We start from the raw sequence: 26,760 nt of genomic DNA, 5'->3' as shown, positions 1-26,760 counted from the left end.
TGTTTTTTGTGTCTTAAGCTTAGAACATATAATCAGTGCAGAAATTTGAAACAGTACATTCCAGAGAACTGGATGCACCAATTTCTTCCCACAAAATCACATTCTTTCTTGAACAATTCAGGTAATTTACTACACACTTTCAGAAGTTCACAATCACTTTGCCTCTTATTTTCATCTGTGCTTCTGCCATTGCTGAAACAGTAATATATGAGTTATATAAACACTCAGTTTGTTAAGTTCTACTGTCTCTGCTCTATAGAAGAAAATCCATCAAACCTTTCCAAAAATTTGAATGGTTCAGACATTTCTAGAATTTATTTTTCTGGTGTAATCTACCATTCCTTGCACAAGATACATAAAAATGGAAAACAGTGTTGCTTGATTGACCTTATTTCATCAACAAAGATTAAAAAGTACCAGTAAATTGGGACTTAAAAGGTAATTTTAATAATGTTTAATAATTCAATTTGCATAATTTGATTTTAAAGGTTGTAACTGTAAGAGTGTTTAAAAGGCAGAAATTATTAACTATTATGTGGGTTAAGTTTGATTCACTTAAACATGAGTAATAAATGTTTCTCAGTTCTAAGGAAAAATCAGTAGCATACTAACTGGCAAAGTTTTAGGGAAGGAAAGAATAGCACTAATTAACTTCATTTTTTGGTATCTGTGATGTGTTTATACAGCCATTAGATAATGAAATATATGTAATAGGCATAACAGGTATACCACATTTCCTCAATAAATAAATATACAACCAACATAATCTAATCTCTTACAATTTGCTCAACGGGAACATACTCTGACTCATATTTTTGTGCCTAAAATTGTCTACAAGTATCTGTGTTTAGCTTTGAGAGAGAGTTTTACTGCTCTCTCACCCTACTGCCTATGAAAAAAAATCCCAATCAATGAATTCTTTTGGGTTCTTTTTTTTCTTATGCGTTTACTCTAGCACAAGCACTGAAGGCTAAACTACTGTCAGTAGCACTGGTGCAATCCCACTGGTGTCACTGGGCTTGTACTTGTGCAGCTGAAGTTGCAGTTATTCATCTGTGGATGTACTTTCACCTGCAGCAAGAAGCAGCCCTAAAAAAGTGAAGAAAGTGCCTGCACTAATAGAAAAAATGAGTAATAAGGAATTTTCACACACATAAAGTACATGCACATTTATAAACCAACATGGATTCCACAGAACAAGCTTTTTATGCATAACCCAGCTGCTTTACAAGTATTTTTACAGCAGCAGAAGGATTTGCTATGTCTCTTAAAATCTTGGAAAGCTCTTCAGTGTATGTATGGGAAAGGAGCCACAGTCATCTGCACTCTACAACTAAAAGCACAGCAGAACATCTCCCTCATACCCAATTAATGTTGCTGCAGAAAAAGAAAAAGAAGACATTTTGAATGGCTGAGACAAAAATCAGTGATTTTCTGCTCCTGCTCCCAAGCTCAATAAAAGAAAATTGATCTAACTGTTTTTCACAGGGATTAACACTGCAAACCCTGAGAAAAAGCTAATGCAGCCTGAATGATCATCACCAGTCCCAATCTAAGCCTAGCCAATATTCAGCAAACTGTTCCAAGTACTTCTTAGGCTTTTTTGGTAGGAAAAACTAGTTTGCATCAGTTTGAGAGAATTTGAGTTTTTCTCAAAGATGTTTTTAACTTAAATCTAAGGAGAAAGGAAAAACATAGTTTTCATCCACCTTCAATCAATCTAATTTCTGACACAGTAATCAAAACTTGAACTTGAAAATTACTCTGAAAGTAATTTCTCTGCATTGCCTCAGTATTCTAAGAAAAGAAAAAACATTTTCAAGATTACCTATTAATGTATAACAGCAGAGATGACAGAAGCTTTACGAAATAACTGAGGAAAGCCAAAAGGACGCAGGAGAAAAAATGCTGACACATAATCCTCTTTAAAACAAGCACAAAAAGGTCACAGTGCTTTAAGTAAGCGGTGATGAAAAGACCTATGGTACAAGAACTACTCTAAGAATATTTTTACTACACTAAAATGCACAACTGCAACAGAGAAGTACTCTGAAAATGTTTAATGTCATGCAATACTACTTTAAAATGTCAAGTACTTCATCATCTCTTTACAGAAGTAGAGCATATTTTACTAGTTATATGAAGTATCTTTATTACGTTCTCCATAGGTTTCCTGACATAATGAAACCTGTAATTTCCACATCAAAGCTAAAGTATTTGGCAGCAGAGATGTGGAAAATATTCTGGTTCTTATCTCAACAATAGGTAATGAAGTTAGTGGCCATTGACTATCATAGCTACATTTGCGTACCAATCTTCTCCTGGACATGGAACGCTCCAGCATGCACAGGGCCACTAACCAGATATTTTTCTTGCTATTACTACACTGTACATGTTCCAGCATGTCTGCTCCACAGAAAAGTTATTTTCAGGATTAAATTCTGCTTCATCCTGGGTCCATCACAAGAGTGATCATCCCATCAAAGGTGTGGACACACATACCCACAAGCAGAGAGGCACAAGGGCAGGTGGAGATACCCTGTCAGAGACCCTTCCTCTCCCAGGGAAGCCTCAGGCTCAGGGTGACACTCAGCACCGTGGGTCAGCTGGGGAGCACCCTGCAGCCTGGGGAGGGCATCACTGTCTGTGGGGCTGGGACACCTGCAGGATGCAGGGATCTTGGCATTGCAACAAGACTTAGGAGATTTTTAGGTGCGGAACAAAAGGTGCGTAAAAGGGAAGGATAGAAGTGGTTTAGAAATAGAGAGGAAGAAGTACAAGAAAACAAAGGGGTAAGTGGATAAAGGGGGCAAGTCACATGTAGACAAGGCTGGTCAGTTCATTTTCCTATCCAATCTCTGTGCCTGCTGAACATCTTCTGTCATGTCTTCTATTAAACTCCATTTTCACCTGTTATCTTGTGTAAAGGCTTCTGTGTTCTGTGTGTAATGGTCTGGGGTAGCAGGAGTTCATGAGGGTGCCTACAAGCAGTGGGTGATTGCCAGCCAACGCCAAGCTGGGGAGTAGGTGAAGCAGTCAGAAAGCCGGGGAGTGTATGTGTAACTGGAAATAAGACAGGGGAAGAAGTTGGCTACTGAAGGGGCAAGGGATCCAAGGAAACTGCTCAAGAGACTTTAGGATCCAGGGGTTGACTGGGACCATTTTGGTGTGTGTGTGTTTTACCGTTCAGGAGTAAGGGCAAGGACCCAGGGTCAGCTACTGGATGGACCGTGTGTCTCAGCTCAGTTACTGGAGGAATCAGATCCCACAGGGAGTGCACGTATCTTGGTTTGTGCAAAGGACTCTGTAACAGCAGCTGGACAGGGCGTGCAGTGCCAAGTGCCAGCATCTGGAATGGCAAGGATCTGGAGCCAGCACTCCTGAGCTCACCAGTGTCCAAGTGTCCAAGTCCAGCTCCAGGCAGTCTTCACACCACACACAGGAATATATGCATAACCACGGGGACACGAGGAGGCCACTTTTGTTTGTGTGGGCACTGACTGCTGTGCTGTTCTGCTCAGACCTGTGTCTACATGAATGCCTTCTGGATGTCTGTGCGCTTACTGGGCATACAGGGCTGACCTTGCTACAGGTGGCATGGAGTGCCAACAGCCTTCCTTCCATCAGGCTAGGAAATGTAGCAGCCCCCTAACATCTTGCAATGATTCATGCATCCATACTGAAAACAGCATTTTTTTGTTACATGGACTACAACTTGATGCGATGCTAAAGCAAGAAAAAAAATTCTTTGCAGACTCATATTCTTTTCCATCTATCTCCTATTTTCACTCAAGCAGAAAGATGAATGTGACAGGAAAAGCTATTCTTACAATCTTCTTGAAACATTGTTCACCAAGGAACAGCAGGGAAAGAAAAATGGCTAGAAAAAGATCTGGAAATAAGAAACCGTGCTCAAAGTGTAAATGATGGTGGACTTTATACAATATTAGAGCTTTAACTTTAGTAACGCAGGGGAATTTCTACAGAATTTAAATAAACTTGATTTTAGCTACAGCCAAAAATCAAAAAGATGTGGAATTAAAGACCTGGGGAGAAAGTCAAGTATAATTCATTTTCTTTCAGCAGATCTGCATATAGAGACAAGGTTCATTTGAGACATGATTGAAACAGGGATGCCCACCTCTGACCAACCTGCATTATTGATAAGGTCAGCCTCACTAAGACATGAGTATGGCTCCTTGAGATTGGTCCTTATTTTGAAAGAAAGATGAACATCTTTCAACAATTTCAAGATACTTGGAAAAAAGTTTCACAAACTAGAATATATTTGTGTCCTTCTGTATGAAATGCAATTCTTGGGGAATGAAAGAAGAGCACTTCCCTGACTTAGTATACAAATTAACTTCAAACTAATACACAATGCTTCTAAAAAGAAATTAAACAGTATTGAAAGCACCAGCTGAAAATTATACTTCTCCTCTAGGGAAAGACCAAGAGGTCATGTGGACAGCTGAAGACTTTCACTATTTTTAGAATAAGAAAAAGCACTACCAAGATACCACATATCTGCTTCTGCTAAAGAGAAAGACTACTGTGAAATCTAAGTGATTGATCAATCTTTCACTGTGCACATTATTTGAAAAATTAGTATAGCTCAATAGTTTCAAGATAAACTCACAGTGTGCTATGCTCAGCTTTCCACCACCTTTGAGAAGTCTAAGTTCTGAATTTGGACAAGATTAATTTTGTTATGACCATGCTAATGCTCACTTAAGCTGTACAATGAACAAAACAGTCACACTTGCCAATATTCAGAAAAATATTTCTGCTAGCAAACATAAAACAACTCAGCGCTCAGTACTCAGCATAAGTAATTTATGACTAAAAAGAATCCAGAATTTTAAACTGTTGTCATCTTTATGCAGAAAAATTTACAGATGGAAATTACTTGACAACTGATTGAATATGTTCATGCAAGATACAAAAGAAACGCACATCAGTTATTATTTCTCTTTGCTAACCGTCTCAAGAAGTGGTAATTTATCTCATGAAGGAATCTTTATTTTCTATTACCTTTAAACTAAGCCAATCTTCTATAGAAAATTATGAGGGCTGCAATTTCTAAGATCAGGAAAACAGATATTATCTGTGGCATATCTGGGTTTCCTACTCTGTGCTAGGTCTTCTAAACACTGATTAAAAATGTAATTTACTATCAAGTCTGATTCATCAGATTGCTGCATTAAAAGTAGCATGAAGTTTAATTCTGTAAAATGTGGATTAGAAATAAGTCATATTCTCAAAATGTCTATACTCACAACTTGCAACAGCAAGGACTTCAGAGTATTTGGAGAAACTGTGTTGAAGTTGTGTTAGTTTTACTGCATGAATCACAATTGCAATGGAGGGAAATAAGAGCTAATGGCTAATTTTGTGATTTTATTAAAAGGGAATGGTGTTCCATTGAGATCTCTTTATATTGCTGTAGGGAACGAGTAAGAACACACACTAGCTACTTTAAAATTTTTAGAAAGTTACCATACATAACAGGAAAAAATGCTGCTATGAAAAATACAGTGAATAATGTTAAGAGCAATATCTAAAACCTAAAAGATCACAAGACAAGGGTATATTTTCTATGCATTGTTATAACTGATGTTACATTATGTGCTGCCAGGATAAAAAACCTCACCTTGGATGAACTTTGACAAGTAGTTTACAAAGCAAAATACTCAGTAATTCTAAACATAAAAAGTAAAAATTCTTAAAATTACAAAGAAGAGTTCTTGTTAAATAAATTTCAGACATACTTCATCTTAAATGAGTGAAAAATCATTGTAATCAAACCATCATACATCCAATAAGACATGAAAGCAAGATTTTTCCTTTCCACTATTCATCAAAACAAGCTTTCTTTTCAATACTGAGCAGTCACCTTCTCTTTAATTCTTAGATTATCCAAGGTCAAAAGAACACATCTATCTCTGACAGCAATTAATCTGAAATCCTCCAAAATGAAGTCTTACGAAAAAGGAAACCTTTCTTCCTTTTGTATAATTAAAGCAAATAGGATGATGACATCTGTGCTAGCTCTTCTTTCATTTTTTTCAGAAGATTTTTCAGTTAAGTTCTACACCTTTCTAATACAATGAATACTGACCAATACAAGTTCCACTGTCTTGAATCACCAAAAAAACCCCAAAAAATCAAAAAAAATTGCAACAATAAAAACAACAACAACACCTATATGTAAGCAGTTATTCACTTGCACTCTTTAAGCTGTTTCCCAACTTCAGATCTTTAACTTCATGACAAAGTAACTCAAAGCTGTTGCTATCAAAAAATAGCCTTGTGTACTTGAAGAGCTTTATCAGCTTCTTGGAATCACAGAATGGTTTGGGTTGGAAGCAACTTTAAAGATAATCCAGTTGCAATCTCCCTGCCATGGGTCTTAATTTTTTACATACATACATATATATATTCTAATCAATTATTTTACGCAAAAGACAATGGGTTTGATGGTTTAAGACCATGAATTGTGCTATAAAAGCATATCTTGTTATGTTAGCCACTGGATCTTTGCAAACCTACCAGTCCAACTGACTTTAGCCTACTGCTGCAATATCTAGTAAGGTGAGCTGTGGTAGCATAATATATAAAGAACTTACAAACAGAAAAAATAATTCAAGGCTAAGGAGAGAACGACAAAATCAAATTGAAATGACATTTCATTTAGGTCAGGTTGGTCCATGTAATTCAAGGCCGTCTCAGACCTCCAAGTGCTTCAAACAACTTTAACAGGCATACACTGCATTCTGCAGCACATGCCAACATCACAGGCAAATTAAAAATTACATCTAGCTGGGTGTAGAGGAGGGGTATGTACACACCCACACACTTCCATATATAGTATGGAAGTGTATATAGTATGTCTGACTTATATTGTATATAGTATATCTGACTTTTCTCAGAGTGATGAAAACACCTGACAGTGCAATCAGGTGTTTGGCTGGCCTGCTACAGCAGAGGCAAGGATGAGAGTGCCCCAACAAGTACAGACTTTGCAAAAGCAAAGCACTCTACCTCGTTCAAGGGGTTTATGACATTGTCACCCAATAATGGTATCCAAAAACCTGTTGGCAAGTGTAGCCTTTTATCAAAAAGTCTGTTTCGCAACCTTGAACGTGTTAGAATTAAGACTGGTAAGTGCACACCCGTGATCCGGACTGAAATGCTAAATACTTGACCTCCAGGTACTCCAAATCCAAAAAGAATGAAGCATTACACACACTGTGCTGTGCCCCTCTGAGGCCGAGGGACACAAATGAGTGTAGGATGTGATCTCTACAGTTCAATAAGCTCCTCTCTCCACCCTGCTAATTGCAACATTTCAAACATCCATAGAAAGAACTCCTTGATTGAATCTAAAGTACAGCATTATTCATTGGCAATTGAAAATGGACAGTATTGTAATTTCAGAGAATAGAAGTGTGAAGGAATAATTAGACATGTGACCAAGGGATGCATTTACTTGTTGGATTGACAGGATGTTGATAATTCTACCGACATCCAGACACAACGAAGGCCCTTTGATTTTTTTATGTATTATGATATGTAGCACTCAAATAGGCAATGTAGTGTTCATTCCTACAGAAAACGAAAGAAATCCTCTAAAATAATGAAGTTGTTTTACTTGAAAGTAAAGCTTATTCCCTTAATTAAAAATTATGTCTTTGATAAGGCTTAAATATTAAAAATGCATTCAGAATTTATAAGCAAAACACATGAAAAAAATCACAGTTTTGTCTCAGGATCATTTTGATCCCTCTTTAAAAGATGTTTCTTTTTAAAACAGTATATTTTAAATGTCTGAAAATGTTTGAAATAAATTAATTTTCAGGTAGAAAAACAGCCATTACAAAACAGAGGTAAAAGAAATCATTAAGATCCACTCTGTACCTTTGCTTTGGGTTTTCAACAGAAGAACTTATTTTTCATGATGTCACACTAAAATCCATTTATGTCATCAGATAGCAGGATGAAAACTTCTATTTTTGCATGTTTAAGGGGAGCTGTTTTATATTAGTTCATTAGTTTTGTATTCTGTAGAACCTTTTCCACTAATGATCACAAAATATTTTATAAACATAATTTAAATCAAGCCTGTCAATACTGCTATTATGAAAGAAAAATGTTATATCCCACTGCAGAAACAATGACATGCAGAATACAGCAGTGTTTGCCATGGCAAAAAACATTGCTGTGATACAATTCAAGGGCCAAAACAGACAAGCCAAGCCAATGCAGCTTTTAAAGCACAAAGCTTTAGCACCTTTAGCTTTTCCATTGTAATGCACAATAATGACAGGCTGAAAGATGAGTATGAATAATAAACAAAACTGTAGGTTAACAATCCAGAAAAATGTAAGTCATTAGAGATAATAAGATGTGTAATCTGACTTTCAAGACTATGATCAAACTAATTAAGAAAGAAGCAACAAATTTATTCTGAGAAGTCAAAGGAAAAAATATCTACATCTACATGATGATATTTTTATATATTTCAATATAATATCAATTAAAAAAATTTAAACCTAATGAGTTTCCTACTTTCTTAAAAATTCAGATCCTATCCTTTTAGACCAAAATTTCGTTTTAGACTTTTATTAACACTGTCTTCAAAAATTTGCTCATCATCCACAGTCCTTGTTGTGGTTTAATCCCAACTAGCAGCCAAGCCCAAAGCAACTGCTTACTCCCCCCCACCAGCAGGCTTGGGAGAGAATTAGAATGGTCAAAGGCAGAAAACTTGTGGGTTGAGATAAAGACAGTTGTGTAGCGAAAGCAAAAGCCACACACTCGAGTAATCCAAAACAAGGAATTAATTCACTGCTTCCCATGGGCAGGCAGGTGTTCAGCCATCTTCAAGAGAGCAGGGCCCCATCCCTTGTAAATGTGACTTGGGAAGACACAATCCATTACACCAAATGTCCCTCCTTTCCTCCTTCTTCCCCCCACTTTATGTACTGAGCATGCCGTCAGATGGTCTGAAATATCCCTTTGGCCAGCTGGGATCACCTGCCCTGGCTGTGTCTCCTTCCAGCCTCCCATGCACCCTCCACTCTCTCACCAGTGGGGCAGCACAAAAAGCAGAAAAGGCCTTGGTTCTGTGTAAGTCCTGCTCAACAATAACAAAATCACCCCTATATTAGCAACCCTGTGTTCAGCACAAATCCAAAAGAGCCTCGTACCAGCCACTGTGAAGAAAGTTAACTCTACCCCAGCCAAATCAGCTCAGTCATATATGACATTTAACATTAATTATGTAAAGACATGCTTTATTGTAAAAATATATAAGGCCACCCACCCCCTCCAATTTACTTATCTAGGTCTAGAATGTGCCTACATTCTTATTATCCAATAAAAGCCTTTAGAGCACTGACTGTGCTCAGAAATTGACAAATTTTCCTCATTCTTTTTACAGTCAGGTGTGGCAATGTGCTCCCATCCCCAACCTGCCTTTCATACTCCATAATAACTCTTGCTCAAGTAATAACCCTAAGTGGTAGTCGGTCAGTCATGGATGTATCTGGTCCTGATGGTGAATCTGGCTCCAGCTGGACTGGGGGGACACACAGATGACAACATGATAGCCAAGACCAACATTTGGGCATTACACCCAGCTAACCAGAAATGCTGGTCAATGTCCAACTCAAGGAAAATTTGGAAGAAACTAGCATCTGTAGTTGGTACACAAATATGACTCTGTCACCTCACCCATGAAGGGTAGATAGCCCAAGGGCTGCTGAGCTGTCCTGCATGGCACTGGGCTGCACACCAGGACTGCCCCTTGAGAAGGAATGCCTCTCAAGGTTACAAGATGCCTTATTACATCAGATGGTTGGGAAGTGAATTGGGAATGAGCACACTGAAACTTGGCAATCTTTCAGAAAGGATGATTAAACATTGGAATGGGCTGCCCGGGGAGGTGGTTGAGTCACTGTCCCTGGAGGTGCTCAGGGAAAGACTGGATGCGGCACTTAGCGCTGTAGTCTCGTTGACATTGGGCTTTGATCACAGGTTGGACTTGATGATCTCAGAGGCCTTTTCCAACCTAATTGATTCTGTGACTGTGAATATGTAATCCTTTAGACATTAACCACTGGCCAAGGCTGAGACTAAGTCTGGATCCAGCAGCCCCTGAAGTCCTCTCTGAAAGAAAGTTTGGAACACAATAATGCCTCAAGCTTTAGCTTTCATATTTTCAGATTCTGTGCTGCTTAGGTGTAGTTCTGAGCCTCATATTAAGTGCTAGTGAGCTCTCTTCACAGAATAGGTAGACAAAACAAACCATTTTTCTGCGGAGGACCAAGGACAACTTACAGCCCAACAGCATAAACAATGGTGGACTGAAGGGAGGAACGAGAAGGATGAGACCTCACAACCTGAAGATGTAACTGGACAAATAAACCCCAACATGCAATGGCCCAAAACTTATGAAAATACAAGATCTCGTGACTGATTAGCTATTTTTGAGACCATTCTTGGTCCACCTTGGTTGCAGCCCAGGCCAGGCTCCTGTCCTGCCCAAGGTGGATCCTGGAGGCCTTTCAATAAATACATACTTTGGCTCTGTCCAGTCTCTGTTTCAGGTCAGCTTCACCAAGACATCACAATGGGGTCATTTCTGAACCTCATGGCTCAATGTGAAGATCCCCCCAAAGTTGCCTGACTGTAGTCTACGCAGTAAATGCTCAAGTATATCTGGCCATTAAATCTTGTCAAATCGCTGCTGCACTGACAACTGAACTTCTCTTACTTTAATGAAATATAGTTTCTTCTCACTTGAGAGTGAAACACCTGATTCCATCCACAACATCAGAACAGGAGGAATTTGTTTTTTTCTTTTGAGCTTTGATTTAAGCTTTTATGTGCCTCCTTCTAATGTGCTAAATCTAGGTGCAGTAGCTAAAAGGCAGGGAGGAAAGCTGAAAGATTTGCTAAACTCCCCATTCTGGCATCACCTGGCCCCTACACTTCCTGAGGTGTCACAGCCCTGCTCCAGGGGGGGCAGAGCTCACAGTGTCCCTAAGCTGGGATGCACGAAAAAGTTGCACAGCCTTCTCTGTGGCCACACTCAGGCAAGTGCAAAACAACAGAAAGATTTGATTACAGCTCATGAAAACATAACCTACTTAGTTGGAAAATTACTTCTTTTTAAGGGACATGTCTTAAATGTATCTTTGCAGAACTCAGCACAGGCAGTACATAAAGCAAATCAAACCAATAATAACAATAACTCATAATAAAATAGTAATAATTTGAAGTAACAATGTGAAACTGAGGAAATATGAAGAATTCCTTGTGACTGAAAGGTGAATAAAGTACATATTCCTTAGATCTTACTGCTGTGACAAGATGGGGAGGAGGGAACAACCACACTACTTGAGTGAACTTTAAATTTTTTTTGCTAAGATGAAAAGAAAATCAAATTACATCATAAGATAAATAGAAAGGCTCCCTTCCATTTCTAGAAATGATGCAGCAAAGACAGCACTGTAGCTACTTTTAACTGAACTACGCAGCTTTTTGGAAATGAAAAAAAATAAATAAGGCCTATTCAGTGCAACTGAGAAAATGAGATGATTCATATGTTATCAAATTAATGCTTCTCATTATACAAAGAGATCTAAAATTTATGGCCAAAGAATAGAGAACAAACAAACTCCCACTAATGTTTAATTGTGCTTAAAATGTCACAGAATAATTCGTTTTGTACCATTGAAGCTTCCTATCAAATTTATTCCCACGTCCAAAGCTTGGTGAGCCAAAGTTTTCAAACCACTGAACCCAGAAGAAAACTTAATTAACTGTTTCTTCTGTTATTTGCTGCAGGCCCAAATTATAAGGAATAACACACACTATAATAGAATAAGGATTTTTCTTTTATCTCATCTAAGAAAAGCATACTGATGAAAACCAGTCCCACAAAGGATGATTTTTTTTTCCAAACTATTGAGCAGAAAGGTTTGAAGAATGTCAACACTTGCAAAATGTTTAATTATGTGATTTTAAATCATTAGAGGGTTAATGAGACAAATCACTCAGCTTGCCAGTTGTATACCAACTGTAAAAATGAAATTTCTTTCAGGTGGACCAGTGCATAGATGACATGTGAACATGTTACGTGAATGCTGACCATCACTGTAAGGGGCCTCTCCCCAAAACACTCAGGAATTTTTGGAGGAAGATAGCAGAGAGGATGAGCAGAGCTGTTAAGGAATTGGAAATGCATTGAGGGTGCATCCCATAAAACAAAACAACAACAAAGGTTGTGCCAACAGCCTAACAAAAACATGAGAAGTGTCCATCTGGCACATAACAGCACTAAAAATAGCCTGACCTTATTTAGGGATCTAACAGGTTATGAGATGTGGCTAGTAATTACAGAAAAAAAAAAACCATTTTGATTCATCAAAATTTGAAAATCCATGCTTTTTCCAGTGCTTAATTTTGGAAATAATTTCTACATGGTATAAAATGAATTACTTAAGTATTTTAAGGCAAATTAAATAAAAATTACTGTTATTTAAGAAAAAAAGATTAAGAAAAGAAAAACACCTTTTTTTTCTATGTAGCACTTTTTTTTTTTTTTTTTTTTTTTGCAAACACTTGAGTGGACAGCATTAACCAGTTGTCATGAAAAGTATCTTAGAAAATCCCAACAGTCAGAAATCAAAAATTAATATGTCAAACATTTTCTTGAGACATATCACTAATGTATTCCCTTGCCTTTTAACTCTATTTAAGAAGTCGATTTAGAAAACAGTGCTCATATTTGTGGAAGGCAAACTCAATCTAAAGAATTCAAGGACAGCCATTTAAGACTAGAGAAAGACAGTAAGAAAAAGAATGTGAAATTCAGAAATATAACCCAGTTAGTATGATATGAAAAATTCTTGTTCATCCCATCCAGTCCTCCTGGACCCCAAGTGTACTTTGGCAATGGGAGCTGAAAGCCAGGGATGAATAGCAAGAATCTAAGATGACTGCAGCCCCAAGGAGCAGCACTTCTGGGTGTTTTAAACACTTTACAGTTCTGAGAGAGGATCAGGAGGATCAGCATCTTACACCAAGGCTGCTATTAGCTTTGGACAGAAAACACAATCATTTAACTTGGATTCCCTGATCCATAAAATAATTTTTTCTCAGTGTTAGATGTTTATTTTATGGCAACTAAAAAGTGCCTTTCAGAAGTGTAAATACCTAGCTAGTTAACTCTAAGGATACTTAAACATCCACCAAAGATGTTCCTAGGCACTTACAGTCTTTCCCCAGGCATGTCTGGAAGTCCTAACAGTGCTGAAAACGCAGCTGCTTGACACACATTCAAGTTTCAAAATCATAATTAAATCTAGCTTTTTGTTATCTCTCTGAACTGACCTCATCCAGAAAAAAATATTTTAGGGCATATCTCCCAAATTACATTTCCTGCAAAATAAATGATATGATGATGGCTGAACTATCATGCACTTAACTCATCCGGTATGGAAGATTTTTCTCTGTATTTCCAAATATTTAAAAGGAAGACAAAACGCCCCTAAAACCCCATGATCTTATAGGCTGTATTAAAGGACCCACGCAATACTATAGGCTGTACTGGGCTTTGCTGGGATGGGCTTTAATCTCCATAGTAGCCTATGTAGAGCAATAATTCAATGTGTGGCTGAAAAAAATGTTGATAATACACCAGTATTTTGGTTATTGCTGAAGAGGGCTTGCACAGCATCAAGGCTTTTTCTCCTTTTGATTTGACCCTTCCTGTCCTAGTAGCAAGTTGGGGATGGGTATAGGGTTTGGAGGGGACCTAACCAGGAGAGATGACCCCACATGACCAAAGGAACATTCCATATCACATGGTGAATTGCAATAAAAGCTCAGGGAAAGGAGGAGCAAGGAAGAACATTCATGGTTATATTTGCCTTCCCAAATTAACTGCTACACATGATGAAGCCTTGCTTTCAAGGAAAGGCTAAACATCTGCCAACTGATGGGAAGTAGTAAATGAACTTCTTATTTTGCTTTACCTGCACAAGCATTTGCTTTCCCTATTTAACTCATTATCTTCATATACAACTCTGCTTTTATATCTGCTATTTTCTTCCTGACCCACAACTGAGGAGAGTGAGAAGTGTTTGGGTATTTGCCAGAGTCGATCCACCACATGCAGCCACTAAATCTTTATTGGGAAGGATCCCTGGACCAGGAGGGGATGCACACAGAAGCAAACATGGATCCGGCCCAGTGACTGCAACATTTCTCTTGCAGAGGAAATGTAACATGAAACCAAACTAAATTAAATGGCATTTCTCCTGAGAGCAAGAAAGAAAACACAGGTCTACCAGCTCACTGTCTCAAATATTAGTTTGGAGGAAGAGGTCATTTGCTCATGGCTTGTTTTTGTATCTCATTTTAGAGAATGTTCAAGCATACAAATCCTGAGCAGAAGGAATTGCCTATTTGTAAAGCAGAGACCCCAAGTTCTGTGGGGCACTATGGTGGCCTGGGCTCAGCAGACAGGTCAAGGTGAAGGGTTTCTTAGGGTCTACTGTTAAATTAGTCCCTCTGTGGTGGTGCTGCTGCTTTGTCCTGTATGTAAGAGAAATAACTCTTCCCAGGCTGTGAAGAGCAAGGGGACTAATTCAGAGTTGTCTATTTCGACAGAAAGCACCTTCTGTTTATTTATCCAGCTCGCATCATGTGCTGGAGACTGAAACAGCCCACAGGCACTTCTCAGCCTACTGTCAACATTTCTCTTGAATGTGTTTGGTCATTTGTTCTTTATTATTTAAGAGAAAAGAACTCTAGTACAAAAGTGGCATAAAAGTGTGTAAGTACTGATAGGATGTGTTAAGGGAATGAATCATATTGATTGAGCATCTTGTCACTAGTGTAATTGCATGTGTATTTAGGAATTCTAACACCGTAGCTGCAGAAGATCCTGGGCACAGGTCCAGTGCTGAAAATGAGAACTGGGGCTCACAGTGTCCCTTTTGGAAGGCTAAAGAACACTAAGTGTAAAATGTCTCATCAAAATACAGGAGAAAAGCCAGACAGACCTATTGAAAGTGAGACCATAGCAGATGGTTTTGATGTTAGGATGGAAAACTGAGACAGAAATGATAGGAAGCCTTTTTAAAAAGCTGCATGCAAATGAACAGAGAAATTCTATTTAACTTTTTCACCCTTCCCAATAGTTCATATTCCCATCGAGGGACTTAATGCTCTTCTGCTTCAGAGCACTGTCATTCCTCTAAATTGCTCTTGGCTGTGATCTTTACCTGTGCTCTGCACCATAATTTCTAAGTTTTATGAATTGTCAGTAACAAACCGGCCAGGACAACCCCTATTAAACTTCCTCATAAACAGTCTTCTGAAAGACAGAACCCAGCAATATGATTGGTGTAGGTAGATAAATAATGAGCCTTACGCACTGGTATCTTAAGAAACAGATGTGGACAAAACACAACAGATGAGAGATACTAATTAGGAGCTTCAAAAAGATAACTAAGATGATGCAAGAAGAAAGATTAGATGCTGGCTGGCTAGCTTTGTGCTACTTGTTTTTATTTTCTCCAATCATTTAAGCTTGTTACACTCTGTGATGAGTTCGCTTTGAGTTTTTCTACGTCTTTTATCTTCAACTAGAGTTGATTTTACAGTCTAAATTACAATAATATCAAATGCTTGTAGAAAATTCTTAAAAATCTAATAAAAACATGCATTGATTTAGAATAACCTGTTTCCTAGAAATCATAAAAAAATAAGAGACATTAATAGGAAAATATTAAGTTAATTAGCTCGAGCTATTATTTATCATGAGCAATTTCCACCTACAAAAGACAGACAGACATGAAGGGATGTTGCACGATTTTAATATACACTGTGCATCCAGGTATCTTTCTATTAAGCTAGCAGGGTGTGCATGGCTCTAAAAGGAAATTCCCATATCACTGATAAGGATGACAACCTTAATGAAATCACTTTTCTTTTTTACAAAGAAAAGCTAGTTTTAGTAAACACAAACTAGAAATTGTGTGTACATAATATGCTACAATTCACCTGAGTGCAATTGTCATTCCTGATTTCTTTTCCTAAAAGATTACTGTAAAAGTAACTGTAAAAGAAATTATTAATTGCAAGATTTGTTTATAAGATAACTTCTATGCAATATCAAACAGAATTTCGGTGTGAAAACAAACCAGCACTACGCATTTATTAAAAAAACCTCTTAATACTTACATAAGGGATTGTGTCCAAGGTGTCTGTGTTGACAATTATAGGGGCAGGGCTTGCCTGAAAGAAAAAAAAGAAGAAAATAAATTTAAAGACCTGAAATTCATTAATATTGAAATACCCATATTGATACATTAAGTCTAAAAGCCTGTTTTCCTCTTGAATTCAAATCATACAACAGCACATAACTGTGGGTACTGTTCAATCAAGGATGAAGGAAATAGATTCTCAGACTCCAAACCACAGCTCACTGTGGTCTTTCTTTTTAATTTCTCCAGGCTTTGGACTACACCCTGAATATTTATTATGCAGCTGTTAATTTTTTAATAGAACTGTAAGAAACCTGATGTATTCTTTCAATTAGGGGATGTTGAGGTCAAGGGTTTCAGCTTCCCTACCTGACAAGTCCACCTTTTGTGTTTGAGCCAAGATGATTAACTGATCTTTATTTAGAGAGGATACACATTTAACATTTATAGGACTTATCAGTATTGTCTAAGTATATGCATAAGCACATATATTATGATATTTATGTCAAAGGTATATAATTGGCATGGTTCATATACACTCAGCTGATGTCTAGATTGAAATACAGACCAGTTTAAAAAGACCTGTGCATCTGCAAAGCTGCCCAAGCTGATCTTTAATTTCTTGATGAAGCTCACATCCAAGCTAGTTTCCAACCACCTGAACCTCTTGCTCTTCCCTTTCTGGGATTCGGTGGCATTGACCCAATGCCAAGCTCTGATATGACCCAGCTGCATCAGCTTGGCTCAGACTCTGAAGAAAACCAGAAAGTTGTGAGAACCTGTAAGCCAGAGGTAATCCCCATCAGTAAAATGTCAAACTGAGGCAGGACTGCTGAGATGGGGCTGTTAAAAACTCAAGGACTCAGAAGAATAGGCAGTTTAGTACAAAAACTGATGGAAGGCACCCTTTCCCAGCCTTATTAATGCCTGCTTCGGCAGCAAGACTCTTCAGTCTTGCTCATGCAAACACTAATGCTTAGCTCACTAATTCTATTCATCTACACTGTATATTTGTCACTGAATGACTATCTGCACTTTAAACTCAGACAGACTGCTGGATCTCTTTGTGCATGGTAGGCATGAACACAGCACTGCTGAAAACACTGATCCTATTGCTGCTGTCAAATATTTACTGTGGGATTTCAAAACCTAAGTAACAATCCAAGTTAAGAATGTGATGTTAGAGCAATAATTCAAATAATGTGAGAATAACAGAGGGGTTTTTTTTCCCCAGGTTTTGTGCAGTAAATCAAGGATAATTCTGTGTTCAAAGAAATTTATGTTACTGGACAAAAGCTACTGCTGATTGATGCCATAATTTCTATACAACAGTGTAAGTGGGGAATTAAAATTAAATGCATACAGTTTGGTGTGTCTGCATTTCAGGGCACCAGTTGTCATGGCAAGGTATTATTTGACATTAAAATGCTTAGTATCTGAGACGATATTATACGCTCATACCCTGTTATTCTCATTGTGTCCCAAAACACTGGACACACTGAAGTGACAGGTAAAAGCTGAAGGCCATAGGATAATAATATTTTTAGCTTTAGGCATATGGAGTATGCCTAAAGCCAAAGTTGCATTATCATTGATGGTAAGACAAATTATTTCCTTTTTAGAATCACAGTCTACTTGCATTAATATTTAGCTCAATACACTTAACAAGTGCTACCTTTGTTACAGGAAGAATAACCTTGGGAATTTTCTACAGTATTGATTTTACCTCCTTTTTCATTTTTACCTACTGTGTTTGTGTATTACCAACTACAAAGTTTGCAATTTTCGGAATAAAAGCATCTTTCCACTGATGATTTATAAAACAGTATCCACTAAAATAACAAAAAACTTTCAGAAGACATTTTCCAAAGCATTTGCCCAAATCTCTTTAACCTGTTGAAGAACAAAGCCTCTTATCCGTATCATATTTTCTTGAAATAAAGCTAAAGAAATCAGAAAAAAATGTGGGAACACTTGTGACTGGACCTCACCCTGATGTCCCTCACCCTGCTGCCCAGGCTGGTAGTGCAGCCCAGTTTGCCATTTCCCCTCACCGCTGCAATGGCTGACAGATGTGCAACTTGTTCTCCTCTCTACAAAGCTGCAGCTTAGCCAGACTGTGCCTGGCTGGGACTGCTCCATGTTTTATTCTGTCATAGAGAACCCCTGTATGTTTTTATTGAACTTTCTGAGGTTCCTCTCAGCCCATTACTCCTTCCTATTGATATTCCTCTGAAGAGCAGGGAACAGTCCAGTTTATCACTCAGGGTTCATTTCAACACTGTGGCTACTGTATTCTTTATGGATTGGAAAAACTAAACTAAACAATGAAACTGATGATTTTCTGCAACTGGGGCATTTATCCTGTTCACACAGATGGGCATGAAACTATTCACAGCACAATAGTTTCAGATGGATATAGTGATCTGCTCTTCCCAGTCTGGTGTTATCTCAAACCTTGCTGACAATGCTCTCTATATAATCATTCTGGTTATTAATGAAGATGTTCAACAGCATTAGCACCTCTATCAACCACAAGTGACTTGCACCAGTAAATGAACTCTGAACTGCTGACCATTGCTGTTTGGATCTGATGGTCTAGCCAGTATCCCACTCACCTTCTAATACACCCATCCATTTAGTTTCTGTCTCATTTGGCTATGAAAGAGAATTTGTGTGGAAAACCTTGCTAAAGTCCAGGCAAATGACATCTACTGATTTTCCCTCATCCACAGAGCCAGTGGATTTCTCATCACAGAAAGATGTTAAGTTGCCAAGTAGAAGACAAACATTTGTAAACATTTGTAAATTGACCTCCCTCTTTTTAATCACCTCCCTCTGTCCTTCATGAGCCCTGACAAAATGTTCTGGAGGCCCAGACAATGGACACTCAACACGATGCTTCCACTTTTTAGCTTTCTACTGAATCCTGATCCCTGGGTTATCACTTGGTCCATCATCCTCCCACAGTAGAAGTCTGAACATTTAAAGCTGCTCCTTTGAATGATGTGATCCTTTCCACACCAGCCCTGCTACAGAGCCTGTAAAGAATTAGTTTTCAAGCCAATTTATCACTCAGGGCTCATCTCAACACTGTGTTTACTGTATTCTTTATGGATTGGAAAAACGAAACTAAACTATCAAACTGATCATTTTCTGCAACTGGGGCATTTATCCTGTTCACACAGATGGGCATGAAACTATTCACAGCACAATAGTTTCAGATGGATATAGTGACTATAAGCAGTTACTCACAACTAATATCATCAGTGCATTTGCCTTTTCTGTTCCTCCTGTTCATATCTGTTCACGTGATTCTGTGTGTATGTGTGGGACAGTGCTTCTTGTTACAACTTCTCTTTTTAGTTTGGTTTTTTTTGGGGAGGGTATTTGTTTTGTTGGGTTTTTTTTAATAAGAAATGTGATTTAATACAAACATTTTGCTCCCATCTTTCTGATATATGGTAATTTGAAGAACACTAACCTCCTGAGCTACAAAATTGCATTAAAGTGCAGGAAATGGAGATTATTTAATTAGTGGGGCCCTGTTTGTAGCTCACGCTTTAAAGTAGGAGACTTCAATCATGCAAAGTTGAGAAGACAGTTTGCAATCACTGGAGAGAGCCCTAAATATAGTGCTAGCCATGGAATACACAGTAGCATCAAAACAGCCCTGTAACCACAGTGAAATTACTGAAGGGATAAGATGAGCATCCACAAGGAGTCAAAGATTTTACTTTCCAGAATGATGTGTCTGTATCTATGCTGATTTGAAAACATCTCAAATTGGTTCACCAAGTTCTTAAAGAAGATACTCAGGTATCTCCATACTTCTAATGGAGGACCTTGACAAATCTATGAACCAGGATTCATCCACAGTACTCCCAATTGTGCATAAATTGACAAAGACAGGCAAAAACACCCCTAGATTCTCTTGAGAACCTCTGCCTAGACTGACTTTGAGACAGCACTGCCTCTTATCTCTCAATCTGCACACCCACACAGATGTATACAGTCTTTATCTAGGTTTGAGACTGGGTGAGAAGAAATAGCTTTCTGGAAGATAAGGACTTTATTCTTAACTCTGTGCTTTGACCTTCTCCATGGTCTTGCCCAAGACACTGAGTTACATTTTACCAAGTAAATTATACTTTACTAGCTTTCCCCACATGCAAAATAAAACCAAAGCAATCACCAGAAGCGTGAATATTACTGAGTGCAGTGAATTGAGAAATCCTGTTTTCCCCATTCCTCACTCACTTTCCTCTCCATCCCAATCCTTACCTATACATTAAGCATTATACTAAGCTGACAATATACTGTGCAGTCAGACTTACAGCTCCTGCTCCCTGCCTGGACCTTTCTCCTACCCTTGACTGGAAGCTTTCAGCTGAGCCATCTCTGTGCTTTGAAGAAAGGCATCACACTGACAGCTGCAGTGACATATTGGCATAGCTGAGACAAAACTTGAATAGCTTTGGGGAGAAAAAAAATGGAATATTTTTTTTTTATTCTTCTTCTTAAAGGACTTGAGCATAACACACTTTGCTTCCCTAAATATATTCAAGATTGTTCTGCTTGCAGCACATAAGACAGTCTAGTTGCTTTTCTATCAAAAACATAACTTAGAAGCCAGATAGAGCAAAAGCTCTTGGAGCCAGCAGAGACAGAACAAAAAGGCACATGGTCTAGTTCATGAACAATTACTTTTCTACCAAATTCTCTACAAGTGTACAACATGACTCACACCTTTCAGACAAGGTGAACTTTCTCTCTACCATGACTGCTAGCATTATCCTGCTTGACTGGTTTTGGTCATGCTACTCACAGTTTTAGAGACTATCCATATCATTCATACTGGGTTGCTTTCTGCAGCATTTCTAAGTCCTTGTTTTAACTGTTCCCTCTATGCCGGACTATATTCAACATCAGACCACAAATCACAAGAACAGTTATGTGGCCACTACTTTATAAATCATAAGCACATCACATTACTTCTTAACATGAAAACACAACCAAGTATATCATCATTTTGAAATCGCCCACCTCTGCAATTCCTACCTGCGATTTTAATTTCATGGACTCATGAAGTAAGGTTGGTAACGACCTCTAGGGTCAAGTCCAACCAATAATCCAGCACTGCCAGGTCCACCCCTACACCATGTCCCTGAGCACCCCACATAACTGGTTTTTGAACATTCCCAGGTATGGTGATTCCACCACTTCCCTGGGCAGCCTGTTCCGAGGCTTGATCACCCTTTCAGTGAAGACTTTGCTCTTAATATCCAATCTCTTGTGCAACTTGAGGCTGCTAGAACTCTCTCTTGCTTTTATTATTACATTTAATTAAACTCAAAATAAGGAGGTGGTGAAATTGAGAGTAATACAAGAGTGTATGTATTACCATTTTAAAAGTCAGTTAAATTGTCAGTGGCTTATTGCCATCTTGTGCAGACAATGAACTCTGGACTGTACATCAGAGTTAAAGCCTCATCTTTCTAGGCAGCCAGCCCTAAACTCTGAAACATTCTCTGGAATATACATTTGCAGTTTTGTATTACCTAAAAATGTTAGCATTTTGTGTCTTAAAAATACAAAGTAGAGCAGTCTCTATATTTGTACATGAATAGGGCATGCTGCATTTCCCTGATATGGAGTGTAAGACTGTTTAAGGCCTTAAGAAAGTAACATTGAATTAGTTTAAATTCCTGTTTTCAGGAGTTTCACAATTGCAAGAAACAGATTTGCATATACACACAATGGCAAGAAAGACTAAATGACAATTTAGATGTCAAAACAGTAATTCTCTGCATGTGATGAGGCTTCAAGATCACAGAACACACAGCACCTTTTGTCATATTTACCACTGAATTATGAATTGAAAGACTACGAAAGATAAAAAGTTACTTCATTGCTATTAATCTGAAAACGTAAAAGATAGAGAATATCTCTGCACATCTAAAGAATGACTTTGCAGCAAACAATCCTACCTCTGCTCTGAAACATAAAACAGGAGTCAAAAGTAGCTTTGCTTGCAGGCTGCAGATGCCATGAAAGAAGAAAAATGCCTCAAGAAATCATCGAGACCACTCCCTATGTATATAATGCAACCTCATATAAAGCCATTTAGTTTAAATATAAATTTCACTTTTCAAAGGAGATGGCCTCATTTGCAGACTTAGATTTTTAAATTGTATTACCTAATGCGTTGGAATAATTTCCTATCTAAAATTGTATTATGGTATTATTAAAAAACCCAAAACCCAAAAACAAGGAAAATCTAACATTTCTGTGTGGCTTCAGAGGCTATCAGATGGAAGAAAGCACTTACTTTACAGCTGCTGAAGTTTCCCCTGTAATGATCTTAGTAGTCAGCAGGTTGAAATAGCAATGATAATATAATGGATAATTTTTTTCCCCAGTATAAGATACAAGGACATAGAAGTATCAATGGGAAAAGCTCACTGGCCACTGGGACATTCTCCCCAGAGAAGTGATCACAGCACCAAGCCTAGCAGAGTTCAAGAAGCATTTGGACAATGCCCTCAGGCACATGGTGTGACTCTTGGGGATGGTGCTGTGCAGGGACAGGAGCTGGACTCCATGATCCTTGTGAGTACCTTCCACTCAGGATATTCTGTGATTATGTGCTAATACACATCAATGCACGCAGACTCAAAATAGACCAGAAGAAAAGCACACATTCAGATTTTAGGCATCCTGTTTGAACTAGCTTTGTACTTTTTTTTTTAGCCTCAGTGTGCGCAAACATAGAACTCCTTCCAGCAACAGAAAAATAAAATCAAAGCAAATTTACAGCTATTTATTTTATAAAATCCTAGAATCATTTATGTTGGAGAAGAGTTCTAAGATCATAGAGTCCAGCACTGCCACATCCACCACTAAACCCTGTCTCTGTCACATCTACAAATACTGTAACACTTTCTCCAAAGGCTAAGCAGGGCCAGAGGAAAACAAATGCCCCTGTGATGGCAATGCAAACAAAATAGAGGGGCTGGATCTGGATGGCACTTGCAACCTAATTATGGTATCTTCTCATATTTGGCTTTTCCTCCTTTCTTTCAAAAGTCAAGGCTGTCTTACCCACCATATGGTTTTTTATTTTTAAAATCATGGTACACTAAGCTTACAAAGAAGTTATCTATTGTCTTACTCTCTTACCTTTTTATATCATGAAAAGCCTGAAATTTGAGTGTAACATTCCTGCATGGGGTTATAAAAGCCCTCCTCAAAAACACAGAAATAAATGGACTAAAAATTATAATGCAGATGAAGAGAATAAAAAAAAAAGAAAAAAAAAGAAAAAAAAAAAAAAAAAAAAAAAAAAAAAGAGAATGCAAAACTAAATGTGAAATAATAAATGTGAAATAAGGGAATTACTTTAACAAAACTCAGTATCTGTTTAAGAGGTTTATCAGAACATAAATCTTTAAGGATGAAACACCTTCTTTCAGATTAATCTGTTACACTGAGCATTGTCAACAGGAGTCCAGAAAGAATGGAGTCAGGGCCAAAGAATGCTCATCTCTGCTAAGCAAGGGCAGAAGTCACCAAGGCTTACTGGCACTGCACTTAAAACTCTCCACAGAGAGAAAAGAGTAAAAAATACAAAAGCTTTAGAGTTTTGGGATGGTTCTAACAGCACATATAGCAAAATCACCAACAATCTTGTCTTGGCATTGAAGTGGCCATGAGGAGAGCTGGGAATTAATGTAGTCCATAAAATGCATCATATTAATTCACTGATTCTGGATAAGTATGTATAGAGGCAAAGCTATTTTGCCAAATGTTTTCACTTAATGTATATACATTTAAGTATATAGGAAGAACTTAAAGAAACAAACTTGATTTTGGATAACTGCAATAAACTTCAAGTTGGTCTGTGCTGGAACAAAGAGTGTTTTGATTTTTTTTTTTGTCAGTGGAAGTAAACTTCTACCCTAACGTCCTCTGGAAAAGTTTTAATTGATGTCCCAGAGTGCCCCTTTATGTCCCAGAATCTCTAAGTGATGAAAAAAATTAACTCAATAATTCCAAATATATCACTTGACCGACAGTTTGTTTCAAACCCTAAATCACTGCAGGACCATTGCACTCACAGCACATCAGTTTAAAAGACAAACATCCATGTGTGAAGTGCAGCTATCCAGGGCTCAGGGGGAATCAGCTCTCTAAAAAAACACATGGTTTACCTTCGTGCGGCATAAAATACATTTCTCAATGTAGACGTTCTGTTACATAAATTACAACTATTTGGTACTTTACTATAGGTCTTTTCAACTCTTTTTAAATCTCAGTTTTCTTACTGATGTCCTTCTGCCCAAGAACCTGAATGCTTTGTGGGTGGCTTGCAGGACAGCACATGGCAGAACTGCCAGTTTTTCCACAATTTCACAGGTTGTAGCACCCAGCATGAACATCACAAGCTGCCGAGTTTAGCCAGGGCTCTCCTTGTGATCCTTTGTAATGCCATCAGGTTGTTACTGATTAAAGAGGCTGGTCCCTTTAGAATGACGCAATCTTGATGTAAGACAGAGAGTGGAAATATGCAAATGACGTTTTGTTTTTTGGTTTTTAGGACCAATTTCCCACACAGTTTAAAAAATTTTGCACAGAGAAGAAAAATCTGTCCTATTTGTAGACCTTACACCTTGTTATTCCTCACTCTACTACATTCAAGTGTCTTGTTTGAGGAGTATGACCTACTGAGACATGAATCTTGTGTCTCTTTTGCCTGCCTTCTGGATGCAAACAGCAAGGAAGCAGTCACCTGCAAGGCTGGCTTCCATGAGGAGAAGCCAGGGCTGCCCTATGCTGGACACAGGTGGTTCAAGCCAATGTCTCCAGAACCCCCAACCAGGGCAGGAGAAACAAGGAATAAGGAAGAAAAGGGTGAGGAAAAAGAAGCAGCAAAGAGAAACAAGCATGTCCTGACCCCAGCTCCAACCCCATGTGTGAGGGATCCCAAGTCCCTGGTCTCCCTAAAGGCACTGAGTGGGACCTGAAGTGATGGCTAGAGGAGGGGAGGTGTCTGGAGTAAAGATGAACCTCAAAAAGAAGTGTTCTCCCTTAGTCTGAGTTTGTCATCTTGGCTTCTCAATATCCAACTCAATAACAAAATGTTTATGTAACATGGCAAGAAAATTAAATTCCCTTAGTTAAATCTGCTTTGCCTTCAAAATGCTAAATATTCTGAAATTTCACTGAACAACAGCTATTTTTTCAGTACCTTTTATTTAGTCATTCTATTTTCTGAAAAACCTACAAATCAAGTATTGGAGGTGAGACTGGACCAGCAGAAGAAATCAAAAGAGCAAAGTCTTTTGTTACGAAAGAAAACGTTGAGTACACAGTGTATCCTGAGCAGATGTGAACTCACTGGAGCTGGGCTCTGAAGGGAGCACCTGACTTGTGGCTCTGTTTGTGTGGCAGTAGACCCAAGCTAAGAAAACTGCCTTTCTGTAAGGTGAAGGTAGCAGAGTCGGAGAAACAACAAATCATAAAATCGTGGAATGGTTTAAGTTGGAAAGGGCCTTTGAAGCTCATCCAGCCCAAGGCCCCTGTGATAAGCAAGGTCATCTTCCACTCAATAAAGTTATTCAAGGCCCCATCCAAACTGACCTTGAATATTTTCAGGGATAGGGCATTCACCAACTCTCTGAGCACCTGTGTTGGCATTTTATCACATCACTCTGGTAAACACATCTTCCTTATATCTAATGTAATCTAAATCAATCATCTTTCAACTTAAAATCATCAGCCCTTATCCTGTCACAGCAGGTCCTGTTGCAAAGTCCCCATCTTTCACTTAGACCCCTCCAAGTACTGCAATGCCAGAATAAGCACACTCAACAAAGTGTAAGCAGTACCATGGCCACAAGAAAAGCTGTAATGTAAAAACAGAAACACATTAATTAGCAATTGATTAAACATATATTTACACCCTTATAGATCTTCTATAAAGAGGCACTTTCCTCTTGGAGAAAGCAAGCTAGACCTACTTCTCCTCACATGCTCTATTAAAATGCATTGCTGTTGACCTCTCAATTCTCAGAAATGGCATTAAGCAAAAAATTTAAAAACACAAAATCAATGCAACACAGCACCATAGGATTGGAGAATAATGAAACAATATAAAGGGACTGAACCTGAGGTAAGAGTGCCAGAAAAGAAGCTCTATGATAGGTCATTGCTTAAGTAAACAATGCCAAGGGCCATTGTAAGTCTGAAACACAATGGAAATGACTGGAGAGTACAGCAAAATCAACATTCTTTCAAAGAAGTTGCACAGAACCTAAAAAATCCACCTTACTTAAAAGTATAGGCCTGGAAAAAAAGAAAGCAATTCCCCTTGAGAAATGATCCTGGGAACAGCATCCTTGTGAACTTGAAAAAAATAGATTGTGGGCGCAAACAGGTGGATAGGACCTATTATGGTCTTATTATGGGTGCA

General features: G+C 38.2%; 1 protein-coding gene across 6 annotated transcripts in view; it reads right to left on the bottom strand.

Moving 5' to 3' along the window:
• DLG2 (discs large MAGUK scaffold protein 2) overlaps nucleotides 1-26,760 on the bottom strand; it is a 986,088-nt gene that overhangs the window by 370,528 nt on the left and 588,800 nt on the right. For all 6 annotated transcript variants that reach the window (XM_066341286.1, XM_066341281.1, XM_066341282.1 and 3 more), the window contains one exon: nucleotides 16,264-16,317. In XM_066341286.1, coding sequence (XP_066197383.1) covers nucleotides 16,264-16,317 — 54 coding nt within the window. The remainder of the gene's footprint in view (nucleotides 1-16,263; nucleotides 16,318-26,760) is intronic.

The sequence above is a fragment of the Sylvia atricapilla genome, chromosome 2, assembly GCF_009819655.1.
Source record: "Sylvia atricapilla isolate bSylAtr1 chromosome 2, bSylAtr1.pri, whole genome shotgun sequence".
NCBI lineage: Eukaryota > Metazoa > Chordata > Aves > Passeriformes > Sylviidae > Sylvia > Sylvia atricapilla.
Note: the sequence above shows the minus strand (reverse complement) of the source record. Positions and strands in the feature narration are given on the sequence as shown.